This window comes from Prinia subflava, chromosome 2 (assembly GCF_021018805.1).
Source record: "Prinia subflava isolate CZ2003 ecotype Zambia chromosome 2, Cam_Psub_1.2, whole genome shotgun sequence".
Taxonomy (NCBI): domain Eukaryota; kingdom Metazoa; phylum Chordata; class Aves; order Passeriformes; family Cisticolidae; genus Prinia; species Prinia subflava.
Window position 1 is genome coordinate 1,337,887 of NC_086248.1, and position 24,470 is coordinate 1,362,356.

Consider the following 24,470-nt stretch of genomic DNA (forward strand, 5'->3'; position numbering starts at 1 on the left):
ATCCCAGTCCTGACGGTTCCAATCTTGATCTTGCTGATCCCAATGATCCCGACCCCCTGATCCCAATCCTGATCCCGATGATCAAATCTTGATCATCCCGACGATTCCAATCCCAATCCCAGTCCTGACGGTTCCAATCCCGATCCCGGTGATCCCGATGATCCCAATGACCCTGATCCCGGTGATCCCGGTGATCCTGATGATCACAATGACAATCCCGGTGCTCCCGGTGTTGATCCTGATGATCCCAATGACCCTGATCCCGGTGATCCCGATGATCCCAATGACCCTGATCCCGCTGATCCCGGTGATCCCGGTGCCGCTCCCGATGATCACAATGACCCCGATCCCGGTGTTCCCGGTGTTCCCGGTGTTCCCGGTGTTCCCGGCGGTGTTCCCGGTGCTCCGGCGGGCTCGGGCAGGCCGCTGTAGACCAGGAAGTCGCTGCGGCCGCAGAACCGCGCGGCCAGAGCGCGCCCGTCCGCCGTGGGGCCCGAGAACGCCACGTCCTGCGGGCTCAGCACCGCTCCGAACAGGAATGTGTGCCTGGAACAACGGGAAAAACGGGAATTCAGTCCCAGATCCCGGGAATTCAAACCCACGTCCTGCGGGCTCAGCACCGCCCCGAACAGGAATGTGTGCCTGGAACAGAGGGAAAACGGGAAAACGGGAATTCAATCCCAAATCCTGCAGGCTCAGCACCGCCCCGAACAGGAATGTGTGCCTGGAACAGCGGGAAAAACGGGAAAATGGGAATTCAATCCCAAATCCTGCGGGCTCAGCACAGCGCCAAACTGGAACGTGTGCCTGGAACAGAGGGAAAAACGGGAAAATGGGATCCAAATCCCGGGAATTCAATCCCACGTCCTGCGGGCTCAGCACCGCCCCGAACACAAACGTGTGCCTGGAACGGAGGGAAAACGGGAAAACGGGAATTCAATCCCAAATCCTGTGGGCTCAGCACCGCCCCGAACAGGAATGTGTGCCTGGAACAGAGGGAAAAATGGGAAAATGGGATCCAAATCCCGGGAATTCAGTCCCAAATCCCAGGAATTCAAACCCATGTCCTGCGGGCTCAGCTCCGCCCCAAACACGAACGTGTGCCTGGAACAATGGGGAAAAACGGGAAAATGGGAATTCAGTCCCAAATCCCAGGAATTCAAACCCACGTCCTGCGGGCTCAGCACCGCCCCGAACACAAACGTGTGCCTGGAACGGAGGGAAAACGGGAAAACGGGATCCAAATCCCGGGAATTCCATCCCAAATCCCGGGAATTCCATCCCAAATCCCGGGAATTCCATCCCAAATCCTGGGAATTCAATCCCAGATCCTGGGGGCTCAGCACCGCCCCAAACATGAATGTGTGCCTGGAATGGAGGGAAAAATGGGAAAATGGGAATTCAATCCCAGATTCCGGGAATTCAATCCCAAATCCTGGGGGCTCAGCACCGCCCCGAACACAAACGTGTGCCTGGAACAGGGGGAAAAATGGGAAAATGGGATCAGATCCCAAATCCTGGGAATTCAATCCCAAATCCTGGGGACTCAGCATCGCCCCAAACACGAACGTGTGCCTGGAACGGGGGAAAACGGGAATTCTATCCCAAATCCCGGGAATTCAATCCCAGATCCCGGGAATTTGATCCCAAATCCCGGGAATTCAATCCCAGATCCTGGGAATTCAATCCCAAATCCCAGGAATTCTATCCCAAATCCCGGGAATTCAATCCCAGATCCCGGGAATTCAATCCCAAATCCCAGGAATTCAATCCCAAATCCCGGGAATTCAATTCCAGATCCCAGGAATTTGATCCCAAATCCCGGGAATTCAATCCCAGATCCCGGGAATTCAATCCCAAATCCCAGGAATTCTATCCCAAATCCCGGGAATTCAATCCCAGATCCCGGGAATTCTTTCCCAAATCCTGGGAATTCAGCCCCGCCCTGACACAAAGCTGTGCCTGGAACAGGGAATACGGGATTTATCCCAAATCCCGGGATCAACAAAACCGGGAGTGGGGTTTAGGGAAACCGGGAATGGTTGGGGAGGAGAATTCCCGATTTTTGGCTGGGATTGGGAATTTTTATCGTTGCAATCCGGGATTTCTGAGTTATTATTTGAATTATTATAATTATTATTTATTCTTTATTGTTGCTTATTAATTATATTTCATTTAACTATTTATTATCAATTATTTATTGGTAATAAATCAATATCATTTATATTTATATAAATGTATAAATGTGTATCATTTATAGTTTCTAATTAATTTCCTTGTTTTTATTATTTTTTATTATTTATTATATATTATTTATTATTTATTATATATTTTATTATTTTTATTATTTTTATTATTTGTTTAATATAATTATTCTTTATTATCTTTTCTTTTATTACTATTTAATATTTATCATTTACTGTTTATAATTTGTTATTTATTTTGTTTCACTATTTATTATTTATAATGTATTTAACATTAATATTTATTTATTGATTGATTTTATAATTATTTATTTACTGTTATATTTATTATATATTATATATTGTATATTGTATATTATATATTATATATTATATATTATATATTATATATTTATTATATTTAGTATTCCTTTTATTTCATTTTATTATTTATAATTTCCTATTAATTGTTTGTTATCTTTATTACTTATCAAGTACTATAATTTATTTTGTTTTATTATTTATGGTTTATTGCTCATTATTTAATATTTACTATTTATTATCATTTATTTTCTTTGATTATTTACTGTTTATTTATTGGTTATTGGTTATTCTTTATTATAATGTCTTTTAATTTATAATTTACAATTTATTATTTACTATTTCTTATTTATTAATTATTATTACCCATTATTTATTACCATTTCTATTATTCTTTATTACATTTATTATTAATTATTATTTATTCTATTTTATTATTCATTACTTTAAAACATCCAGGATGGATTTTATAAATAATATAAATAAATTTATATTTATTTGATAAATAATTGTATTTATTTTATAAATACTGTAAATAATTTTATATTTTTTATATTTTATAAGTAAGTTTATTATTTAAGACTTTTAAAAAAGGATGGGTTTAGGTAAAACCTGGAATAATTTCCATAAAAAACTTGGAATATCCTGAAAAAATCATGGAATATTGAAAAAAATCCATGGAATGCCCTCAGAAAATCATGGAATATTGAAAAAAATCCATGGAATGTCCTCAGAAAATCATGGAATATTGAAAAAAATCCATGGAATGCCCTCAGAAAATCATGGAATATTGTAAAAAATCCATGGAATATCCTCAGAAAATCATGGAATATTGGCACAAATCCATGGAATACCCTCAGGAAATCCCGGGATATTTCCATCCCTTCTTTCCCCGTTAATCCAGGCTGGTTTCAGATGAAATCGGGAATTTTTTGAGGGAAAATTGGGAACATTTCCAGCTCAAACTGGGAAATTGAAATTCCGGAAGATCTCCGGTGAAACCCGGAATGGTTCCGTGGGATCCCGGTTTTCCATGTGCTCCCTCTCCCAATCCCAGTTTTCCCAGTTCTCCTGTCCTCAAATCCCAGTTTCCCATGGTTCTCCCTGCCCAATTCCCACTTTTCCCTGCCCAATTCCCAGTTTTCCCCTTCCCCAGTTCCACTTTTCCTTGTCTATCCTTCCCCAAATCCCAATTTTCCCCTCTCCAGATCCCACTTTTCCAGCTTCCACCTCCCCTAATCCCAGTTTTCCTTGCCTATCCCTCCCCAAATCCCAGATTTCCATCTCCATCCTTCCCAATCCCACATTTCCTTGTCTACCCTTCCCCAAATCCCACTTTTCCCCTTTCCAAATTCCACTTTTCCTTGTCTACACCTCCTCAAATCCCAATTTTCTCCTTCCCCAATCCCGTTTTTCCAGCTCCCAACTCCCTGAATCCTGCTTTTCCCTGTCCATCCCTCCCCCAATCCCACTTTTCCATTTCTATCCTTCCCTATCCTTCCCCAAATCCTGATTTCCCCCTCCCCCAATCCCACTTTTCCAGCTGTATCCCTCCCCCAAATCCCACTTTTCCTTGTCTGTCCCTCCCTAAATCCCACTTTTTCCCTTCCCCAATCCCAGATTTCCATCTCTGTCCTTCCCCAATCCCACTTTTCCATCTCTGTCCTTCCCCACATCCCAGATTTCCATCTCTACCCCTCCTCCAATCCCAGATTTCCATCTCTATCCCTCCCCCAATCCCAGATTTCCATCTCTATCCCTCCCCAATCCCAGATTTCCATCTCTATCCCTCCTCCAATCCCAGATTTCCATCTCTATCCCTCCTCCAATCCCAGATTTCCATCTCTATCCCTCCTCCAATCCCAGATTTCCATCTCTATCCCTCCCCCAATCCCAGATTTCCATCTCTACCCCTTCCCCAATCCCAGATTTCCATCTCTACCCCTTCCCCAATCCCAGATTTCCATCTCTATCCCTCCCCCAATCCCAGATTTCCATCTCTACCCCTTCCCCAATCCCAGATTTCCATCTCTATCCCTCCCCCAATCCCAGATTTCCATCTCTATCCCTCCCCCAATCCCAGATTTCCATCTCTATCCCTCCCCCAATCCCAGATTTCCATCTGTATCCCTCCTCCAATCCCAGATTTCCATCTCTATCCCTCCTCCAATCCCAGATTCCCACATTTCCCCAATCCCAGATTTCCATCTCTACCCCTTCCCCAATCCCAGATTTCCATCTCTACCCATTCCCCAATCCCAGATTTCCATCTCTACCCCTCCTCCAATCCCAGATTTCCATCTCTACCCCTTCCCCAATCCCAGATTTCCTTCTCTACCCCTTCCCCAATCCCAGATTTCCATCTGTATCCCTCTCCCAATCCCAGATTTCCATCTGTACCCCTTCCCCAATCCCAGATTTCCATCTCTACCCCTTCACCAATCCCAGATTTCCATCTCTATCCCTCCTCCAATCCCAGATTTCCATCTCTACCCCTTCCCCATTCCCAGATTTCCATCTCTACCCCTTCCCCAATCCCAGATTTCCATCTCTATCCCTCCTCCAATCCCAGATTTCCATCTCTATCCCTTCCCCAATCCCAGATTTCCATCTCTATCCCTCCCCCAATCCCAGATTTCCATCTCTATCCCTCCAATCCCAGATTTCCATCTCTATCCCTCCTCCAATCCCAGATTTCCATCTGTATCCCTCCTCCAATCCCAGATTTCCATCTCTACCCCTTCCCCAATCCCAGATTTCCATCTGTATCCCACCCCAATCCCAGATTTCCATCTCCACCCCTCCCCATTCCCGGCATTCCCGGCATTCCCGGCGTTATTCCCACCTGAGGGTGTCCAGCATCCTGCTGGCGATGCGGCGGCGCCGGCGCGTCCCCAGCACCCAGACCCGGCTGACGCCGACGGCCGCCGGCTCCGGCACCGCCCCGCAGCGCCAGGCGAGGGACGGGGAATCCCGCCGGGAATCCCGCCGGGAATCACACCGGGAATCACCACCGGAACGGGAATCATCCCGGGAATGGGAATCGCCGGAACGGGAATCGTCCCGGGAATGCCGCGGGGCCGGGAGAGGCGCCGGGTCTGGCTCCGGCAGCACCCGGAACGCCTGCGGGAAAACAGGAGGGAAAAGTGGGAATGGGGAATTGGGAATGGGATAATGGGAATGGGAATGGGGAATGGGAATGGGAATGGAAAAGTGGGGATGGGGAATGGGATGGAAAAGTGGGAACGGGAATTGGGATGGAAAAGTGGGAATGGGGAATGGGGATGGGAATGGGGAATGGGAATGGAAAAGTGGGAATGGGGAATTGGGAATTGGAGATAGAAAAGTGGGAATGGGGAATGGGAATGGGGATGGGAATGGAAAAGTGGGGATGGGGAATGGGATGGAAAAGTGGGAATGGGGAATTAGAGATAGAAAAGTGGGAATGGGGAAGTGGAGATAGAAAAGTGGGAATGGGGAATGGGAATGGGGATGGGAATGGGAATGGAAAAGTGGGAATGGGAATGGGGGATGGGAATGAGCAGCACCTGGAATGCCTGTGGGAAATGGGAGGGAAAAGTGGGAATGGGCATGGAAAAGCGGGAATGGGGAGAGTGGGGATGGGGATGAGAATGGGGAATGGGAATGGGATTGGGAATGGGAATGGGGAATGGGAATGGGAATGGGAATGGGGAATGGGGAATGGGGAATGGGGAATGGGGAATGGGGAGTGGGAATGGGGAGTGGGAATGGGGAGTGGGAATTGGAATGGGAATGGGATTGGGGAATGGGAATGGGGAATGGGAATGGGGAATGGGGAATGGGGAATGGGGAATGGGGAATGGGAATGGGGAATGGGGAATGGGAATGGGGAGTGGGAATGGGGAGTGGGAATGGGAATTGGAATGGGAATGGGATTGGGGAATGGGAATGGGGAATGGGAATGGGGAATGGGGAATGGGGATGGGGATGGGGAATGGGAATGGGGAGTGGGAATGGGGAGTGTGGGAATGGGAATGGGAATGGGAATGGGAATGGGGAATGGGGATGGGGATGGGGAATGGGAATGGGGAGTGGGAATGGGGAGTGTGGGAATGGGAATGGGAATGGGATTGGGGAATGGGATTGGGGAATGGGAATGGGATTGGGGAATGGGAATGGGATTGGGGAATGGGAATGGGGAATGGGAATGGGGAATGGGAATGGGGAATGGGAATGGGGATGGGGAATGGGAATGGGAATGGGGAATGGGAATGGGGAATGGGGAATGGGAATGGGGAATGGGGAATGGGAATGGGGAATGGGAATGGGGAATGGGGAATGGGGAATGGGGAATGGGGAATGGGGAGTGGGAATGGGGAGTGGGAATGGGGAGTGGGAATTGGAATGGGAATGGGATTGGGGAATGGGAATGGGGAATGGGAATGGGGAATGGGGAATGGGGAATGGGGAATGGGGATGGGGATGGGGAATGGGAATGGGGAGTGGGAATGGGGAGTGTGGGAATGGGAATGGGAATGGGAATGGGGAATGGGGATGGGGATGGGGAATGGGAATGGGGAGTGGGAATGGGGAGTGTGGGAATGGGAATGGGAATGGGATTGGGGAATGGGAATGGGATTGGGGAATGGGAATGGGATTGGGGAATGGGAATGGGGAATGGGGAATGGGAATGGGGAATGGGGAATGGGAATGGGGAGTGGGAATGGGGAGTGGGAATGGGAATTGGAATGGGAATGGGATTGGGGAATGGGAATGGGGAATGGGAATGGGGAATGGGGAATGGGGATGGGGATGGGGAATGGGAATGGGGAGTGGGAATGGGGAGTGTGGGAATGGGAATGGGAATGGGAATGGGGAATGGGGATGGGGATGGGGAATGGGAATGGGGAGTGGGAATGGGGAGTGTGGGAATGGGAATGGGAATGGGATTGGGGAATGGGAATGGGATTGGGGAATGGGAATGGGAATGGGGAATGGGAATGGGGAATGGGAATGGGGAATGGGAATGGGGAATGGGAATGGGATTGGGGAATGGGAATGGGGAATGGGAATGGGAATGGGGAATGGGAATGGGGAATGGGGAATGGGGAATGGGGAATGGGAATGGGGAATGGGGATGGGGAATGGGAATGGGGATGGGGAATGGGAATGGGAATGGGGAATGGGAATGGGGAATGGGGAATGGGAATGGGGAATGGGGAATGGGAATGGGGAATGGGAATGGGGAATGGGGAATGGGAATGGGGAATGGGAATGGGGAATGGGGAATGGGGAATGGGGAATGGGAATGGGGAATGGGGATGGGGAATGGGAATGGGGATGGGGAATGGGAATGGGAATGGGGAATGGGAATGGGGAATGGGGAATGGGAATGGGGAATGGGGAATGGGAATGGGGAATGGGAATGGGGAATGGGGAATGGGGAATGGGAATGGGGAATGCGAATGGGAATGGGATTGGGGAATGGGGATGGGCCCAGGGACTGGGGCGGATCCCGGCCCTGGGGCTCCGCCCATTGGGACACCCACAGCAATTCCGGGATTCTCCGGGAATTCCAGCCCAGCCCAGCCCAGGCCGCCTTGTCCCGGGAATTCCCGACATTCCTGGAATTCCCAACATTCCCGACATTCCAGGCACTGCCCCATCCCCGCACTCCCGGAGCTTTCCCAACCCCAGGGGAACATTCCCGGCCCTGCTGCCCCTGATCCGTCACTGACCAATCACCGATCAATCACTAATCAATCCCTAATCAATCGCTAATTAACCGTTAATTACTGACCTGCCTGACGGGCTGTGCGGCCACAACGAATAATCGATCGCTAATTAATCACTAATTAATCACTAATCAATCCCTAATCAATCGCTAATTAACTGTTAATTACAGACCTGCCTGACAGGCTGTGCGGCCACAACGAATAATCGATCGCTAATTAATCACTGATCAATCCCTAATCAATCGCTAATTAACTGTTAATTACAGACCTGCCTGAAAGGCTGTGCGGCCACAATGAGTGATTGATCACTGATTAATCACTGATCAATCCCTAATCAATCACTAATGAGGTAATTACCACTAATTACTGGCCTGCCCCACAAGGTGAGGCAGCCCCCAGCAGAAGAGATAAACACATCACTAATGAGGCACTAATGAGTCACTAATGAGGCACTGATGAGGCACTGATGAGGCACTGACCCCTGGTGGGTTAATCACTGTTAATTAGCGTTAATTAGCGTTAATTACCTGTGTGAGGGGCTGTGCGGTGAGGCAGCCCAGCACCCATTTCCCAGTCCCTATGAACAGGTAGACCAATCACTGACCAGTCACTAATGAGGCACTAATGAGGCACTGACCAGTCACTAATGAGGCACTGATGAGGCACTGACCCCTGGTGGGTTAATCACCATTAATTAGCGTTAATTAGCGTTAATTACCTGTGTGAGGGGCTGTGCGGTGAGGCAGCCCAGCACCCATTTCCCAGTCCCTATGAACAGGCAGACCAATCACTGACCAGTCACTAATGAGGCACTAATGAGGCACTGATGAGGCACTGACCCCTGGTGGGTTAATCACTGTTAATTAGCGTTAATTAGCGTTAATTACCTGTGTGAGGGGCTGTGCTGTGAGGCAGCCCAGCACCCATTTCCCAGTCCCTATGAACAGGTAGACCAATCACTGACCAGTCACTAATGAGGCACTAATGAGGCACTGACCCCTGGTGGGTTAATCACTGTTAATTAGCGTTAATTAGCGTTAATTACCTGTGTGAGGGGCTGTGCTGTGAGGCAGCCCAGCACCCATTTCCCAGTCCCTATGAACAGGTAGACCAATCACTGAACAGTCACTAATGAGGCACTAATGAGGCACTAATGAGGCACTAATGAGGCACTGACCCCTGGTGGGTTAATCACTGTTAATTAGCGTTAATGAGCGTTAATTACCTGTGTGAGGGGCTGTGCGGTGAGGCAGCCCAGCACCCATTTCCCAGTCCCTATGAACAGGCAGACCAATCACTGACCAGTCACTAATGAGGCACTAATGAGGCACTGACCCCTGGTGGGTTAATCACTGTTAATTAGCGTTAATTAGCGTTAATTACCTGTGTGAGGGGCTGTGCGGTGAGGCAGCCCAGCACCCAGTTCCCAGTCCCTATGAACAGGTAGACGCGGGCGCTGGGCGGGAGCTGCGCCCAGCCCGGGGAGCCGAGCTCGGAATCCACCAGGGCCAGCACCGAGAGAGCCTGGGAAAACAACGGGAATAACGGGAATAGCGGGAATAAAACACGGGAAACACTAACGGGAATAACGGGAATAACGGGAATAACAGGAAACACGGGAAAAACGGGAAACACGGGAAAAACGGGAAACACGGGAATAACGGGAATAACGGGAAAAACGGGAAACACGGGAAACACGGGAGTAACAGGAATAACGGGAATAACGGGAATGGGAAACACGGGAATAACGGGAAACACGGGAAACACGGGAATAACGGGAATAACAGGAATGGGAAACACGGGAACAACGGGAATAACGGGAAACACGGGAATAACGGGAAACACAGGAACAACGGGAATAACAGGAATAACGGGAATAATGGGAATGGGGAACACAGGAAAAACGGGAATAACGGGAGCACAGGAAAAACAGGAATAAAGGGAATAAAGGGACTAACGGGAATGGGAAACATGGGAAACACGGGAATAACGGGAATGGGAAACATGGGGAAAAATGGGAATAATGGGAATGGGGAACACGGGAATAATGGGAAAAATGGGAAACATGGGAATAACGGGAAAAATGGGAATAACGGGAATGGGAATGGGGAATGAGAAACACGGAAATGGGGAATGGGAATGGGGAAAACGGGAATGGGGGGAACGGGAATGGATAACGGGAATGGGAATGGGGAACGGGAATGGGAAAAACGGGAATGGGGAAAACAGGAATGGGGAACAGGAATGGGAATGGGGAATGGGGAAAACAGGAATGGGGAATGGGAATGGGGAATGGGGAAAACAGGAATGGGGAACGGGAATGGGAAAAACGGGAAAAACGGGAAAAACGGGAATGGGGAAATGGGAATGGGGAAAATGAGATAGGAAAAACGGGATAGGAAAAGCGGGATGGGAATGGGAATGAGAGCCCATCGGGATTTGGGACTGGGGTGGGATTGAGGGATCAGATCCTGCTGGAATTTGGGATTTGGGGATGAGATCCCACAGGGATTTGGGGATGAGATATCCCACTGGGATTTAGGGATTGGGGTGGGATTTAGAGATCAGATCCTGTTGGGATTTTGAGATTTGGGGATCAGACTCATTGGGATTTTGGGATCAGATCCCATTGGGATTTAGGCATGAGAACCCATTGGGATTTTGGGATTGGGATTTGGATTTGAGGATCAGCTACCGCTGGAATTTGGGGATTGGGATTTGGGGACAGGATCCAGGTGGGATTTTGGGACTGGGATTTGGGGACGGGATCCCACTGAGATTGGGGATTGGGATTTGGGGCCGGGATCCCGCTGGGATTTGGGGACTGGGGCCGGGATCCTGCTGGGATTTGGGGACTGGGGCCGGGATCCTGCTGGGATTTGGGGACTGGGGCCGGGATCCCGCTGGGATTTGGGGATTTGGGATTGGGATCAGTCCCGGTGTTCCGGTACCTTGCTGACGGCGTATTTGGGGTCCCCGGGCAGGATCAGGACGATTTTCCCGTCCCAGAACTCGCCCACCACGCGCTCCTGCTTCCAGCCCTGCCCAACAGCCGGGATCACCATCCCGCCATTCCCGCCATTCCCGGCTTCCCCTGCCATTCCCATCCCAGCACTCCCCCCGTTCCTGCCATTTCCGTATTCCCGCCATTCCTGCATTCCCAGCTTTCCTCCATTCCTGCATTCCCGCCATTCCCACCATTCCCGCATTCCCTGCCATCCCCCCAGTCTCATTTTTCCTCTATTCCTCTTTCCCCCATTCCCATTTCCTGCCATTCCCGGTTTTCCCGCAATTCCCCCACTCCTGCCACTCCCCCATTCCCGTTTCCCCCCATTTTTCCCCATTCCCAAGGTCCCCCATTCCTGTTTTTCCCCATTCCTGAATTCTCCCATTCCCATTTTCCTCCATTCCCATTTTTCCCCATTCTCTTTTTTCCACCATTGTCATTTTTCCTCCATTCCCGTTTTCCCTGCCATTCCCGCATTTCCCCATTCCCATTTTTCCCGCACTCCCGCCATTCCCCCATTCCCCTTTTCTCTGTCATTCCCGTTCTCCCCCCATTCCCATTTTCCCCCATTCTCGTTGTTTCCCCATTCCCATGTTTTCCCCCCATTCCCATTTTCCCCTCCCCATTCCCGTGTTTCCCTGTCCCATTCCCATGTTTCCCGGTCCCATTCCCATTTTTTCCCTGTCCCCATTCCTGTGTTTTCCCATCCCCATTCCCGGTTTCCCCCGTCCCCACTCCCGTGTTTTCCCCGTCCCCATTCCCGGTTTTCCCCGTCCCCATTCCCGTTTTTTCCCGGTTTTCCCGGTTTTTCCCTCACCGGGTACCGCAGGCCCTCGCGCAGCCTCCGGTGGTGCCGCAGGTGCTGGAGCCGATCCTCGGGAATGGCGGGAGAGAAGAGCATCCCGCAGGAATTGCACTGCCGGGGACCCAGCTCCTGCTGCCCCGCGTCCTGGAAAAAAACCGGGAATAACATCGGGAATGACACCGGGAATGACAGCGGGAATCCCGCAGGAATTGCACTGCTGGGGACCCAGCTCCTGCTGCCCCGCGTCCTGGAAAAAAACCGGGAATAACAACGGGAATAACGGGAATGACAACGGGAATCCCGCAGGATCCGCACTGCCGGGGACCCAGCTCCTGCTGCCCCGCGTCCTGGAAAAAAACCGGGAATAACAACGGGAATAACGGGAATGACAACGGGAATCCCGCAGGATCCGCACTGCCGGGGACCCAGCTCCTGCTGCCCCGCGTCCTGGAAAAAAACCGGGAATAACGGGAATGACACCGGGAATAACGGGAATGACACCGGGAATGACAGCGGGAATCCCGCAGGATCCGCACTGCCGGGCCCCAAGATCCTGCTGCCCCACGTCCTAACGGGAAAAATAACGGGAATAACGGGAATGACATCGGGAATAATGGGAATGACATCGGGAATCCCGCAGGAATTGCACTGCCGGGGACCCAGCTCCTGCTGCCCCGCGTCCTGGAAAAAAAACGGGAATAACATCAGGAATAACATCGGGAATAACAATGGGAATGACAGCAGGAATCCCGCAGGATCCGCACTGCCGGGGACCCAGCTCCTGCTGCCCCGTGTCCTAACGGGAAAAACCGGGAATAACAACGGGAATAACAATGGGAATAACAATGGGAATGACAACGGGAATGACAATGGGAATAACAGGAATGACAACGGGAATGACAACGGGAATAACAATGAGAATAACGGGAATGACAATGGGAATAACAACGGGAATAACCAGGAATAACATCGGGAATAACGGGAATGACACCGGGAATCCCGCAGGATCCGCACTGCCGGGGACCCAGCTCCTGCTGCCCCGCGTCCTAACGGGAAAAACCGGGAATAACAACGGGAATAACGTGAATGACAACGGGAATAACAACGGGAATGACAACGGGAATGACAACAGGAATAACAACAGGAATAACAATGGGAATGACAACAGGAATAACAGTGGGAATAACGGGAATGACAGGAATAACATCGGGAATAACGGGAATGACAGCAGGAATAACAACGGGAATTGTTCTGAGAGTTCTGGGAATGCCAGGAATGCCGGGAATGCCGGAAATTAGTCTGGGAATGAATGTTGGGAATGCTGGGAATGCCGGGAATAACAGGAATTAGTCTGGGAATGAACGTTGGGAATGGCGGGAGCGAGGAGCAGCCTGCAGGCACCGCAGCGCGTCCTACCGGGAATAACGGGAATGGCAGCGGGAATAATGGGAATAACAACGGGAATAACAACGGGAATGACACCGGGAATTATTGTGGGGCTGCTGGGAATGATGGGAATAACAGGAATTCTGGGAATGCCGGGAATAATGGGAATTGAATGCTGGGAATGGCTGGAATAACAGGAACAAAAGGAATTCCTCTGGGAATGCTGGGAATAATGGGGATGAGGGAATTGTGGGAATGGTGGGAGCCTGCCAAACAATGGGAATAACGGGAATGACGGGAATGCCGGGAATGCCATCAACAATCAGAATTTTTGCAGCAATCCCAATTCCCAGAATGCCAAATTCCAAATACCCGGAATTCCAAATTCCCAGTTCCACAATTCCAAATTCCCAGTTCCCGCTGCTGGTTCCCAATTCCCAGAATTCCTACTTCCAAATTCCCTATTCCCAGAATTCCCAATTCCTGCTCCCAGCTGCGAATTCCTGGTCCCAGAACTGCCATTCCCTATTCCCGGAATTCCCAATTCCCCGGATCCCAGAATTCCCGATTCCTAGCCAGGAATTCCCGTTCTGCCCTTCCCAATTTTCCCCCCCTCTCTCCCGGATTCTCCCGGGCTCATTCCCAGGGAATTCCCGGATTTCCCCTCTCCCCATTCCCGAATTCCCGGACCCCCCCGGAGGCTCACAATGATCATCTGATCCTGGGAATGCCGCGAGGATTCCTTGGAATTCCGGGGAGCTTTTCCAGAGGGGCCGAAGGGAGCCGGGAGCTCCTCCAGGGGCCTGGAAACAGCAGGAAAAAAAATGGGAAAAATATGGGAAAAATATGGGAAAAAACGGGAAAAAACATGGGAAAAAATGGAAAAAATGGGAAAAATATGGGGGGAAATATGGGAAAAAATGGGGAAAAAATGGGGAAAATGGAAAAAGGAGGAAAAGGAGGAAAGGTGGGAGAACCTGGAAAAAACTTGGAAAACTTGGAAAAAATAGAGGAAAAAGTGGGAAAAGTGGGAAAACCTGGGAAAATTTGGGGAAAAGGTGGGAAAAACTGGGGAAAACCATGGGAAAAGTGGGGAAAAACTAGGAAAAACTGGGAAAAGGGGGAAACGCAGGAAGAGTGGGAAAAAGCAGGGGGAAAAGTGGGGAAAACTGGGAAAAGGCAGGGAAAAAATGGAAAAGTGGGAAAAAGTGAGGGAAAGCAGGAGAAAAACAGGGAAAATGGGAAAAGTGGGAAAATTTGGGAAAAAAAGGAGGGGAAAATTGAGGAAAAGGGAGGAAAAGTGGGAAAAAAGTTGGGAAATGGGAAAACCTGGAAAAAAGGGAAAAGTGGGAAAAAATAGGGGAAAAGCAGGGGAAAAGCAAAGAAAAACAGGGAAAAAGTGGGAAAAGCAGGGAAGAAAAAGGAAAAGTGGGAAAAACAAAATAAATGGGAAAAGTAGGAAAGGGTGGGAAAAGCAGGGAAAAAAACAGAGAGAAGCAGGAAAAACTGGGAAAAAAACAGGGAAAAATGGGAAAAACAGGGAAAAATGGGAAAAACGGGAAAAGCGGGAAAATTTGGGAAACTGGGAAAAAAAGGAAAAGTGGCAAAAGGTGGGAAAAAAATGGGAAAAGTGGGGAAAGCAGGGAAAACCAGGAAAACTGAGAAAATTGGAAGAAAAATCAGGAAAAACTGGGAAAAAAATTAAGGAAAAAAATGGAAAAAATGGGGAAAGTAGGAAAAGGTTGGAAAAATGGGAAAAGAAGGGGAAAAAGTGAGGAAAAACTGAGAAAAACCAGGGGAAATCCAGGGAAAAATGGGAAAAAACAGGGAAAAAACAGGGACAAACAGGAAAAACTGGGAAATTTGGGGAAAAGTGGAAAAACGGGAAAAAAACAGGGAAAAGTGAAGAAAAGCAGGGGAAAAGTGAGAAAAATGGGAAAACTGGGAAGATTCGGGAAAAGATGGGGAAAAAACCCTGGGGGAAGTGGGAAAAGCAGGGAAAAGGGGGGAAAAGGGGGAAAAAAGTGGGAAAAAAGTGGGAAAAAAGCGGGAAAAAGCGGGAAAAAAGCGGGGGAAAAGTGGGGAAAAGAAGGGAAATCTGAGAAAAAATTCAAAAAACTGGGAGGGAAAAGGAGAAAAAAAGGGGAAAAAAGGGGAAAAAAGGGAAAAGGGGAGAAAAGGGGGAAAACCAGGAGAAGCATGAAAAACCAGGAAAATTTAAGAAAAGCAGGGAAAAGTGGGAAAAACATGGGAAAAGCAGGGAAAAACTGGGAAAATCTGAGAAAAGCAAAGAAAAACAGGGGAAAAGAAAAGGAAAAAAACCAGGAAAAGTGTAAAAAACCAGAAAAAGTGGGAAAAGCAAGGAAAAACCAGGGAGAAGAAGAGGAAAAATGGGGAAAACTGGGAAAAAGTGGGAAAAAACTGGGAAAACTTGGGAAAAGCAGGAGAAAACTGGGAAAAAGTGAGAAAAAACTGGGAAGAACCGGGGGAAAAAAGAGGGAAAGGCAGAGAAAAGCCGTGGAAAAGTGAGAAAAATGGGAAACCTGGGAAAAGCAGGGGAAAAGTGGGAAAGAGTGGGAAAAGAAGGGGGAAAGTGGGAAAAATGGGGAAAAGTGGGAAAAGGCAGAGGAAACCATGGAAAAGGTGGGGAAAGCCAGGAAAATCCAGGGAAAAACTGGGAATGACTTTCCCAGGGAAGGGAAGAGAGGATTCCCGGGCTGAGAATTCCCGGGAAATCTGGAGGGAAAACTCTGGAAGGAGCCAGGATCGGATCCAATTCCCAGAGCTCCCGCTCCCAGAGGAATTCCAGGACTGGGGAATTCCCGGCCCTCAGGATTCCCGGGATTCCCCGCTCCGGAAAAGCAGGAATGGGATCTCACCTCCTCCTGGCGGGAAGGAAAATCGGGAAGAGCCCGGGCGGGTGCGCAGAGCCTGGAAAAATCCCGGAATGACGAAGCTCAGGAAAAGCGGGAAGGAGGGGTCCCGGCCCCGCCCAAATCCCGGGAATTCTCAGCCCTTCCCAGGCCAGAAATTCCCAGGAAATCCAGGACAGAATTCCCGAGGTTTTCCTGACTCACCCGAGCCCTCCTTGTGGCCAGGGGGATCCCGGGGCTCCGGAATTTCGGGGGATTCCTGCGGAGGGAAAAGCGGGAATTCCGGGATCAGAACAGGGCTGGGGGAGTTCCAGGGCTGCTCCAAGGAATTCCTGGGAATTCTGGGTCTGCTGCAGCCCTGGAAAATCTTGGGAATTCGGGAATGGGAAATCCCGGAATTCCGGAAGATCCAGGTCCATCCTGAGGGGTTTTTATGGAATTTGGGGATGGGAAAGGGAAGGGAGCCCCTGCCTGGAATTCCCAGAGAATTCCCGGGATCCCGGAATTCCTTCCCAGAGATTCCCTGGATCCGAGGCGGGAACGCCCCTGGGAATTCCGGGCGCCTTTCCCAAGGACGGACAGGAGCTCTGGGAAGGAATTCCCAAAGAATTCCGAAGGAAAATCCTGAGATTCGGGAGCCTTTGGCTCCAGCAGATCCCAAATTCCTCTGGCTGGGAGGAAAATCGGGGACTGGCTCCAGGAAGGGCAAAATCCTCGGGAAATTCTGGAAGATTTGGGGGGATTTTCCCGGGATTTGGCTCCTGGATCCCAGGAAAAATGAGCTGGAATTCCTGGAATTCCCACGGGAATTTTCCCTTCAGCCAAAAATCCAGGGAGAGCCCTGGGAATGCCGGGAATGCCCAGGAATTCCAAAGGGAAATCCCACAGGAATCCCCCAGGAATCCCCAGGAACTCCAGAAGAAAATCCGAGAGGAATTCCCGTGGGAATTCCCAGGGGATTTCCACAGGAAAATCCCAGAGGAAAATCCCCCAAGAATTCCAACTTTATTCCAGAGGAATCCCCCAGGAATCCCAAGGAAATTCCCAAAGGAAAATCCCAAAGGAATCCCTGGAATTCCCAAGGAAAATCCTGATGGAATTCCAAAGGAATTCCCAAAGGAATCCCTGGAAATTTCCAAAGAAAATCCCACAAGAATCCCCGGAATTCCCACGAACAATCTGTCAGAATTCCAAAGGAAAATCCCGCAGGAATCCCAAAGGAATTCCCAAGAAATCCCCAGAATTCCAAAGGAAAATTCCACAGGAATCCTTGGAATTCCCAAGGCAATTCCAAGGAAAAATCCTGAAGAAAAATCCCACCGGAATTCCAAAGGAATCTCTGGAAATTCCCAAGGAAAACCCCACAAGAATTTCCAAGGAAAACCTCAAAGGAATCTCTGAAAATTCCCAAGGACAATCCATCGGAATTCCCAAGGAAAATCCTGCAAGAATTCCCAAGGACAATCCCAAGGAATCCCAAAGGAATCCCTGGAATTCCCAAGGACAATCCCGCCAGAATTCCCAGGACAGTCCCGTGGAATTCCGGCTGTGCCTCCCTCTGAGCCCTCCCCGAGGCGCCTTTCCGGGAATTCCCAGGGATTCCCAGGAATTCCGGGCACTCACCTGGGCGCTCCCGCTGCTTTTCCCGGGATTTTCCGGCCGTTCCTGGTTCTCCTTCTGCTCCTCCGGGCCCCTTCCCGAGCCCTCCTGGCGCCGCTCCTTTCCCACAATTCCCGAGGGAATTCCCGAGGGATTCCGAATTCCCGAGGGATTCCCGGGGGTCTCCGCCCCGGCCTCTCCGGGGTTTTTCCCGGATTTTTTGTGGGATCTCTTCCGGCTCTGGAAGAAGGCGGAGCCGCGGGGGAGGCGCAGCGCCGGCCGCACGCCCGCGCTCAGCACGCGCCGGGCCCCGGAATTCTGGGAATTCCCGACGCTGGGATTCCGGGAATTCCCGCCGTCCTGACTCCGGGGTTTCCCAATGCTGGGATTCCGGGAATTCCCGATGCTGGGATTCCGGGAATTCCCGCCGCTCTTCCCCTTGGGAATCTCCCGCCTGCCCTTGGCATTGGCTTTGCCCTTGGAGCCGCGGTTCCTGCCGGCATTCCCGGAATTCCTGCTGCGATTCCCGCCGGAATTCCCGGCATTCCCGGGCTCGCTGCCGTATCCCAGCAGCTCCCGCAGGCGCCGCCTCTCCAGCGGATCCAGGTACGAGCTCTTCCCGTAGAAGGCCCCCACGGAGAGCTGGGAATTCCAGGAATTCCCGGGAATTCCCGGATTCCCCTCGGGCAGGTCCAGCCTGCGGGCGGGCGCCGATTTCCCGGGAAAAGCCCCATCCTGGGAGCCGGGGGAATCCCGGGAATTCCCGGAGGTGGAGCCGGGAGCGGCTCGGGGGCGTTTGCTGGGCGGGGTCCGGAATTCCGAGCAGGAGCTGGGGAGGAAAAACCGGGAATGAGGGACGGGATCGCGGCTGGAATCGCTGCCGGGGGAGGGGAGAGCAGGGAGCCGGAATTCCCAGGGATTCCTCACTCCAGGGATTTGTGATTCCAAAGATTCCTGAATTTGGGATGGGGTTTAGGCCCTTCACAGCTGGAATTCTGGGATTTTTGGGATGGGATTCCAGAATTTGGGCTGAATTCCTGAATTTGGGGGATTTTGGGGATGGAATTCCTGCAATTCCACTGGAATTCCGGGATTTTGGGGATTTAGGGGATGGAATTCCAGGTCCTTCCCAGTCAGAATTCCAGGAGTTCTAGGATGGGATTCCAGGAATTCAGCCGAAATTCACGGATTTGGGGGGATTTTTGGGATGGAATTCCAGGTTCTTCCCAGCTGGAATTCCGGGATTTGGGGATTTTTGGGATGGGATTTCCAGAATTCAGCGGGAATTCCCAGATTTGGGGGATTTTTGGGATCGAATTCACGAAATTCAGCTGGAATTCCTGGATTCCGAAGATTTTTGGGACGCAATTCCTGGAATTCAGAAGGAATTCCAGGGCTTGGGTTTTTTTGGGATCGGATTCCCAGAATTTGGGCTGAATTCTGGGATTTGGGGGATTTTGGGGATGGAATTCCTGGAATTCAGTGGGAATCCCTGGATTTGGGGGATTTCTGGGCTTGGATTCCCAGATTTCAGCTGGAATTCCTGGATTTGGGGGATTTTTGGGATGAGATTCTGGAATTCAACCAGAATTCCAGGACTTGGGGATTTTTGGGATAAGATTCCAGACCACTCCCAGCTGGAATTCCGGGATTTGGGGATTTTTGAGAAGGGATTCTCGGAATTCAGGCAGAATTCCCAGATTTGGGGGATTTTTGGGATGGGATTTTCCAGGTCCTTCTGGGATTTGGGATCAGGATTTGGGGGATTTTTGGGATGGAATTCCTGTAATCCAGCCAGAATTGCAGATTTGGGTTTTTTTGGGATGGGATTCCCGGAATTCCTTGGGAATTCCTGAATTTCTGGGATTTCTGGGCTAGGATTCCCAGAATTCCTTGGGAATTCCCGGATTTCTGGGCACTCACCCCTGCGGCTCCCGGCTCCGTTTCCGGGGCGTTCCGGGCTCTGCGCAGCTCCTGCAATTCCAGCGTTTCCAGAGGTCGGGGCGGAATTCCCAGGAAAAGCGGGAACAAACCCCGGGAATGCCGGGCCGGGGCTCCCGGGATAAGCCGGCCCCAAAGCCGGGAATTCCAGAATTCCGGGAATTCCGGGAGCCTGCTCTCCCCTCGGGATCTTTGCAGCCTCAGCCCAGATCCCACAAATCCCAGAATTCCCAGAATTCCCACAAATCCCGTTCATTCCCAGGAATTCCACCCCCCAAATCCCATTTTTCAATATTTGAATTCCCAAAAATGCCACCAGTCCCATTAAATCCCAGGAATTCCCTTTCAATCCCACTCAATCCCAGTTTTTTCAGTCCTTCAATTCCCAAAAATCCAATTCCATCCCAGAAATCCCATCAAATCCCATGAAATCCCAGCAATCCCATTTTTTAGCATTTGGATTCCCAGAATTCCCAGCAATCCCATTAAATCCCGGAAATCCCATTTTTTTACCCCTTTAAATCCCGTTTTTCAGTCTTTGAAATCCAGGAAATCCTATTCCTTCCCACGAATCCCATTCCATCTAAGGAATCCCAAACATTCCCAGGAATCCCAAACATTCCCAGGAATTCCATAAATCCCAGCTTTTTCGCTTTTGAAATCCCAGAAATCCAACTCCATCCCAGCAATCCCATTAATTCCCATTCCATCCCACAAATCCCATCCATTCCCAGAAATCCCCCAAATCCCAGTGATTCCCAGCAACTTCAGGAATTCCCAGTAATCCCATCAATCCCATTTTTCGGCCTTTGAAATCCCACCAATCCCATTAATTCCTATTAATTCCCATTAAATCCCATTAATTCCCATAATTCCCATTCCATCCCATTAATTCCCATCATTCCCATTAATTCCCATCCATCCCATTAATTCCCATTAATTCCCATTCAATCCCATTAATTTCCATTAAATTCCATTGATTCCCATCATTCCCATTGATTCCCATTAATTCCCATCATTCCCATTAATTCCCATCAAATCCCATTAATCCCCATCATTCCCATAAATTCCCATTAAAACCCATTAATTCCCATCATTCCCATTAATTCCCATTAATTCCTATTAAATCCCATCAATCCCATTAATTCCCATCAATCCCTTTAAATCTCATTAATTCCCATTAAACCCAAATTAATTCCTGTTAATCCCATTAATTCCTATTAAATATCATTAGTTCCTACTAAATCCCATTCATTCCCACCAATCCCATTCATTCCCATTCAATCCCATTAAATATCATTAATCTCATTAAGTCCCATTAATTCCTATAAAATCTCATTAATTCCCATCAATCCCATTAAGTCCCATTAGTTCCTACTAAAACCCAGTTAATTCCCATTAAATCCCATCATTCCCATTAAATCCTTTTAATTCCCATTAACACCATTCATTCCTATTAAATACCATTAATTCCCATTAATTCCTATTAAACTCCATCAATCCCATTAACTCCCATCATTCCCATTAAATCCCATTAATTCCCATTAATTCCCATTCAATCCCATTAATTCCCATTAATTCCCATTCAATCCCATTAATTCACATTCAATCCCATTAACTCTCATCATTCCCATTAAATCCCATTAATTCCCATTCAATCCCATTAATTTCCATTAAATCCCATTAATTCCCATCATTCCCATTAAATCCCATTAATCCCCATCATTCCCATAAATTCCCATTAATTCTCATCATTCCCATTAAAACCCATTAATTCCCATCAATCCCACTCAATCCCATTAATTCCCATTAATTCCCATTAATTCCCATTCAATCCAAATAATTCCCAATAATTCCTATTAAACCCCATTAAATCCTTTGAGTTTTTTTTGGGGGGTCTCCAAATCTTTCGGGGTTTTTTTTTTTTGCAGTCCCAAAATCTTTGGATTTTTTTTGGGGGGGATTCCAAATCCTTCTGGGGTTTTTGGGGGGTCCCCAAATCCTTTGGGGTCTCTGTGGGATCCCAAATCCTTTGGGGGTTTTTTTGGGGTCCCCAAATCCTTTGGGGTTTTTTTTGGGGGGCCCCCAAATCCTTTCTGGGGGTTTTTTGGGGGGTCCCCAAATCCTTTGGGGTTTTTTTGGGGGGGTCCCCAAATCCTTTTGGGGTTTTTTTGGGGTCCCAAATCCTGTTGGAGTTTTTTGGGGTCCCCAAATCCTTTGGGGTTTTTTTTGGGGTTTGTTTTGCAGTCCCAAAATCTTTGGATTTTTTTGGGGGGTCCCCAAATCCTTTCGGGGGTTTTTTGGGGTCCCAAATCCTTTGAGGTTTTTTTGGGGGGGTCTCCAAATCTCTCTGGGTTTGTTTTTTTTTTGCAGTCCCAAAATCTTTGGATTTTTTTGGGGGGGTCCCCAAATCCTTTGGGGTTTTTTTGGGGTCCCAAATCCTTTCTGGGGTTTTTTTGGGTCCCCAAATCCTTTCTGGGGTTTTTTTTGGGGTCTCCCCAAATCCTTCTGGGGGTTTTTTGGGGTCCCAAATCCTTTGAGTTTTTTTTTGGGGGGTCTCCAAATCCTTTCTGGGTTTTTTTTTTTTTTTTGCAGTCCCAAAATCTTTGGATTTTTTGGGGGGGTCCCCAAATCCTTTTGGGGTTTTTTTGGGTCCACAAATCATTTTGGGGTTTTTGGGGGGTCCCCAAATCCTTTGGGGTTTTTTTTGGGGGGTCTCCAAATCTTTCTGGGGTTTTTTTTTTGCAGTCCCAAAATCTTTGGATTTTTTGGGGGGGGGGGTCCCCAAATTCTTTTGGGGTTTTTTGGGGTCCCCAAATCCTGTTGGAGTTTTTTGGGGTCCCAAATCCTTTGAGGTTTTTTTGGGGGGGTCTCCAAATCTTTCTGGGGTTTTGTTTTGCAGTCCCAAAATCTTTGGATTTTTTTTGGGGGGGTCCCCAAATCCTTTTGGGGTTTTTTTTGGGTCCCCAAATCCTTTTGGGGTTTTTTTGGGTCCCCAAATAATTTCGGGGTTTTTTGGGGGCTGGGGGTCCCCACATCCTTTTGGGGTTTTCGGGGGAGATCCCCCAAATCTTTTTGGTTTTTTTGGGGGTTCCCAAATCCTTTTGGGGTTTTTTTTGGGGATCCCCAAATCCATTTTAGGGTTTTTTAGGGGGATCCTCAAATCCTTTGGGGTTTTTTAGGGGAGTCCCCAATTTTGGGGTTTTTTTTGGGGGGGGTTCCCAAATCTTTTGGGGTTTTTTGGGGGGATCCCCAAATCTTTGGGAGTCTCTGGGTCAGTTCGGGGAGGTTGGGGGGGCTCCCAATTTTTGGGGGTCTCTGTGGGGTCCCCAAATCTTTTTTAGGGTTTTTTGGAGGGGATCCCTAAATCCTTTTGGGGTTTTTTGGGGAGTTCCCAATTTTTGGGGTGTTTTTGGGGGCTTTCCCAAATCTTTGGGGTCCCTGTGGGTCCCCAAATCCCTTTTAGGGGTTTTTGGAGGGGTCCCCAAATCTTTTGGGTTTTTTTCTGGGGATCCCCAAATCCATTTTAGGGTTTTTTAGGGGGATCCTCAAATCCTTTGGGGTTTTTTAGGGGAGTCCCCAATTTTGGGGGTTTTTTTGGGGGGATCCCCAAATCCTTTTGGGGTTTTTTGGGGGATCCCCAAATCTCTGGGGCTGGGTTTTGTGGGGTGCCCAAAAACCCCCAAACCCTCGGGATGGCGATTAAGGGCAGGAAATTCCAAAAATCCCGATCGGTGGCACCCAAAACATCCCGGGAATGTCCCAAAATCCCTGCCCGGGGGCGGGAGGTGGGATCTGAGGGGAGAGAATTCCCGAAAATCCCAGAAATTCCCCCCAAAAAAATCCCAAACCATTCACGGTGTTTACACGGGGAGGACCCCCAAACTGGCCACTGAAATATCCCAAAATGCCCTCAAAACCCTGAGAAAATCCCAAAGTTCCCACAGAATTCCCTGCAAAAACATCCCGAAAATACCAAAAAATATTCCTCCAACCCCAGAAATCCCCCAAATCCTTGGGGATCCAGGATTCCCCTCAGGCGTCCCAAATCCCTGCCCGGAGCCTCCTCAGAGCCCTCAGAGCTCCCCCAGAGCCCCCTCGGAGCCCTCAGAGCTCCCTCAAAGCCCTCGGAGCCCCCTCAGAGCTCCATCAGTCCCCTCAGAGCTTCCTGAACCCCTCAGCGCTCCCTCATAGCCCCCTCATAGCCCTCACAACTTCATCAAAGTTCCCTCACAGCCTCCTAACAGCTCCTTTAGAGCCCCCTCACAGCCCCCTCACAGCCCCCTCAGAGCTCCTCACTCACCTGAGCGCCTCCTCCGCCATCTTCGCTTCCCGCCTTCAGCCGCGCGCCTTCGAACCGCCCGCGCTGCGCTGCTATTGGCCGAGCGCCGCGTCAATCAACGCCACTCGCTCGTTATTGGACGAGCACGGCGCGGCTTCGCCTAGGACCCGCCCAGCCGGCCTTGCGGCCAATCAGAGAGCGCGGCTCGCCGCGCGGGCTGGTGTTTGGACTACAACTCCCAGCGTGCCCTGCGGGAGCAGAGCGGGGTTTCCGTGGTTTGGCGCGCGCGGGGGGTGACGGGAGTTGTAGTCGCGCCGCCGCGCGGGCCGGGCGCGGGAGCTCCTGAGGGGAGAAGC

General features: G+C 49.6%; 1 protein-coding gene across 1 annotated transcript; it reads right to left on the reverse strand.

The window, feature by feature from the left end:
• Positions 1–24,203, reverse strand: ESCO2 (establishment of sister chromatid cohesion N-acetyltransferase 2). The gene is made up of 11 exons (XM_063422904.1): positions 24,136–24,203; positions 19,815–19,865; positions 17,916–18,720; positions 16,497–16,551; positions 16,299–16,350; positions 14,126–14,222; positions 12,046–12,177; positions 11,173–11,262; positions 9,605–9,745; positions 5,350–5,627; positions 1–546 (listed from the first exon to the last, which is right to left on the reverse strand). Exons 1-11 carry the CDS (start codon positions 24,153–24,155, stop codon positions 333–335), a joined length of 1,935 nt encoding a protein of 644 aa, XP_063278974.1. The 5' UTR covers positions 24,156–24,203; the 3' UTR covers positions 1–332.
• Positions 24,204–24,470: the final 267 nt, after the last annotated feature.